At 60.2% G+C, this 4,330-nt stretch overlaps 1 protein-coding gene across 1 annotated transcript; it reads right to left on the bottom strand.

Moving 5' to 3' along the window:
• Window positions 1–2,217, bottom strand: LPMP_030840 (hypothetical protein; the record flags this gene model as incomplete). Its single annotated transcript, XM_010702725.1, has 1 exon — window positions 1–2,217. The coding sequence occupies one exon, from the start codon at window positions 2,215–2,217 to the stop codon at window positions 1–3; it is 2,217 nt and encodes a 738-aa protein (XP_010701027.1).
• Between the last annotated feature and the right edge of the window lie 2,113 nt (window positions 2,218–4,330).

Raw genomic sequence — 4,330 nt, forward strand, 5'->3', positions numbered from 1 at the left:
CTAGTAGAGCTTGCCGTGCCGCAGGATAGACCGCACGTCGGGAACCACCAACAGGCATTCCAGCAGTGACAGCAGCGCAAGAAGCACTTCATCCTCGTCGTCTTCAGGGACGTCGTTGGTGGGGATGTCGTCACCCATGATGGAGTCATCCGAGGTTCCGCCTGCGACATCATCGTCGTCAGCGGCCTGCAAACGACCGGCACCGCCGTCATTTATATTTGACGATGCGTCGGTAGCGATGCCTCCCTCTGACGTATCGCCCGCAGCATCGTCGCTGGTCTTCAGTTTGCTCTGAGGTTGCACCGCCGCGGCGCCACCCCCGACACTGCGCTCGTCACGACCGCGAGTGCCCCGTCGCCGCGTCATCTCGCGTGCCGGTGGGGCGATTTTTGACAGCGCCGGGATGTACGGCGACACCACCAATGCGTTCTCCGGGTTGACGAGTGTGCACTCCTCCGAGTTGTCGATCATGACAAGCAGCTCCGGCGGCACCTTGAGCAGCCGCAGGTCCTTCACCGGCACCTTGGTGTGCTCGTTCATTGCCGCCTTCTCGATAGCGGGGAGGCCCGTGTCAACGCCGCCACGGTTGGGAGATGGGCCAACAAACGGCGATGCCGTCAATGTGTGATCGTGGATCGCTGTCCCACCGCTACCCCGCAGTGATCCCTCGGCTTCAGAAGGAAGCGTGTTACCCCCGCCACGCGTGGACCCCCCACAGTCGCCACCGCTCCTGTTGACATCATTATCGCTATTGGTCGTAGAAACGCTTCTGCGGTTGTCCATGCCCCCGGCTGAGGAGAGGCTACCCGCCGGCCTAGCGCTGCTGTTGCCGCCGCCGCCGCCACGGCAGCGATCGCTGGAGCCGCGTGTAACGCCGCCGCTGTTTCCCCCACCGCCCGCCGCCAGCGGTAATCCGCGTATGCCTGCGGCCGCGCACATTTTGCGCAGCAGCCCCCGCGGGACAAGCCGGCAGTCCTGCCGGTAGTAGCGATACTTCAAGAGGTGGTCTGGGTCGATGCGCTGCAGGATCGTGTCGGCGTACGGCTTCGACGCGGAGGTGAACAGGACAAGGTTAAATAGCTTCGCGGCTGTGGAAAGAAAAAGGCGAGTGTACGGCCGCTCCCACACGTGAAAGAGCTCCGCTCCCGAGGCGGTCGGGATGACCTCAGAGAATGTCGGTGGGCCCTCCATGTTCGCCGTGGTGGTGGAGACGTGGCACAGAGTCTCGTCGAGGTCCATGACCAGCACCTTCTGACGTGTAGCTGGGTAGCTCAGCACATGGTGGGCCGTGATGCTCGCTATGAGGTGTGGCGGGACGCCCGAGCTCGAGAAGTCCAGGTTGCGGCTGCTCACACGCTTATAGACAACTGAGGAGGCCTGACGGCATCGTGGCGCCGCTGCGGCCGCGTTCGTGCGCTGCCGCAGCGTTTGAGGCGTAATGCTCGAGTTGGAGCTGCTGTTATCGTCCGTCGATGGGTCTCCCTGGACGCTCCTGCTGCCGATACCTCCGCCACATCCACTGTTGCTGGCACATAAGAAGTGCGGCGGCCACTGCGGCTCCGGGTGACGTGTCGGCATCGTCGACACTGTTGGCTGCTGGATGGGGCCGACCACGATGCTCACGAGCTGGTGTAAACTGCGTGAGGTGAACAGCGGGTGATGTGGTGGGACGAGGAGGCGACTACGCACGGCCGACATCCACCCCTCTACTTCACCCTTCTTGCCGAACAGCAGACGGCGCTGAATGAGTGGTGGCCCATCATCGACGCCGTCGCCGTCGCCCTCGTCGACGCACCGCTCCGACGCTGTGGGTTCTCCTGTTGCTGCTGTGGCGCCCATGGAGAGGTTTGCCTGCTGCCCCTGCTTCACGTCCGCCTCGCTGTCAGTGTCGTTTTCCTCCCCCTCGCTAACGGAGTTGTAGCTCCGCTGCGTCATGCGAGGAGTTGTAGTCGCCGATTTAGCGACGCTCGCCTTACTCGCTCCTGCTGCTGCAGCGACGGCGGTCGCCGATCGCTGCGCTTCCACGGCTGACCGCGACAACGGGAAGGTGCGGTGGCTGCAACCGCATAAGAAGTACAAGAGCACGACGACACTCTCCTTCAGGTGGGTGACGGACTCCCAGCCATCTGAGGCAAGACTTGATATGGAGGTGATGACATACGGGAGCAGCACAGCATCCCAGAGCCACCGCGCGTACTTGACGATGTCGGCCAGCATTTCCTCAGCCACCGAGGACAGAGGAGGAAATCGCTCGTTGGAAGTTGGTGGTCTGTCAGCCCTGAGTCACGAGCGGAGGCGCACACGCACACACACACACACGCACATACATACGTAAGCACCAGCTCAATCGAACGTGCTTCAATTGGGGTCGACTGCGTTGGCGAGTGTGTAATCGCCTGTGGCAGGGAGAAGCTCCGAAGGCCCTTTTCTGCAGAGACCACCACCAGTCAGCCGGAGGCATGAACCGGCGTCCCTACACACCCCGTGCACAGACGCACACGCCTTGTTTCCTTATTTATCGTTGTGGGCGTAGATGTGCACAGGTCTGAGTGCTTATCCGACTGGGCGAGTGTGTATGCTGGCGAATACTTCCGCTCCTTCGCCAGCATGAGAGAGGAGAGAAAGATGGTGGAAGAAGAGAGAGCGAGAGGGTTACACCGAGGCCATGTGCAAGTCCGCATGTTCGGCTCAATCGATCCGACTTCTGGGCTATGTATGGCGCTCCTGCAGCCCACACCGATGCCACACCACCAGGAATAGAGCGCGTTCTTCATACCAGAGCACCGTTACGCGTATACGCTGCGTGTGTGTGCCTGTTAAACTCGCGAGAGTGCAGAGCCGCCCTGCCTCACTTGGCGGAGACAGGAGGGGGGTTGGATGGGCGGGTCGTACTCTGCAGACACGGACAGCGGGCATAGCGAGAGGGAGAAGGGACTGCAGTGAACCGTCGCGGCCCCTTCTCCAAGAGCATGGCGACGAACAGCGGCACTGGCAGGCAGAAGAGCGTTAATGCTCACAGCTCATAGCGAGAACTCGATCGCCCCCCTCGATCCTGCCGCATCGCTCGTGTCCCAGGGCACATGCTCACAAAGGATAAACACAAGGGAAGCAAACGATAACAACTTTTGGTTCTCTTCGCCAGGGCTGGCCCACTCGCCCCTGCTAGTGTCGAAAGGAGCGAAGGGGGCTAGAGGGGAGGGCAGGAGCGGCAGGTAGTCGGCGGCACTCATTATTCAAGGCCCGCCATCGTCGTATCTATGCGTAGGTAATGTCGCCCAGGTAGCGATGACTACGTACTCTTCAGCAAGTGGCATGAGCGTGCGAGTTTGTGTACTTGAGAGAAGAGAGGGACGAAATAAGCAAAAAGGCGAGAATGTGGTGTGGACGAAGGGGAAGAAGGGACGGTGAGGGGGGAGAGCAAAGGAGCCACATACACACCCACACCCAGAATGGGAGCTAGAAAAAACAGCGGCTTCCTCTATCTGCGTGGTATGCGCCCATCGCATCTGTACGCCGGGGTGGGGGTTCGAAGCGTCATCGTACACTCGAGGCGAGCAAGCACCAAATTGGTGAAATGCTGTCGGGCCTCTTGCAAGTTGTTACGCGCCAGCTTAGACCTTTCCATTGCCCCCTCACTTTCACTGTGTCTGCGGTGAACTGCATGGGCGTCTACACACGCATCTTTTTAGTCATTCGACTTAGGAGAGATGCCAAGAGAACACGGAGGAAGACTCAACACGGGCACACGTGGAGGTTAATCGATTTTGCCGGACGGGAGCGAGACGAGGAGAGCGTGGGGGAGAGGGGAAAGAGTCACTCTGCGTGAGCCCGTGTGCCAATGGCGAGAGAAGTCCCACAAGTACCCACGTCCAGAGCGCCGTCCTTCCCTTCCAACTCTCTTTCGCCACCATCCCTTTTCCTCGTAAGTCGTCAGCACGTCTTCGCTGTTAACGGACTTACACCCATGACTCACATGCATACGAGTGGCATTGGGGTCGTCATGGACGCTGTAAATGCCGGGCCTATACCACTGACCTCCTCCAGTTTTCACGCTCGCGACCCGACTTACATCCTTCAAAACGCGGCAGACGCTGGAGTTAGGGAAGAGGGAGATGAGAGCGGCACACAAAGAGGTGCGTGTGTGGGTAGGACACTCGGCAGAGACCTGCGCTGCATCAGCGATAGGGCTATCAAAGGAGACGCAAGAGAGAAAGGCCGCAACGCTGATGAAGGCGCTGAAGGACAGAGGTGCCCTGTTTGGGGAATAGATGACGGAGAGAGGAGGGGGATGCCGAGCTGGCTCTGGTCACGCTGGCGCGCATCTTCTCAT

The sequence above is a fragment of the Leishmania panamensis genome, assembly GCF_000755165.1.
Source record: "Leishmania panamensis strain MHOM/PA/94/PSC-1 chromosome 3 sequence".
Classification (NCBI taxonomy): domain Eukaryota; phylum Euglenozoa; class Kinetoplastea; order Trypanosomatida; family Trypanosomatidae; genus Leishmania; species Leishmania panamensis.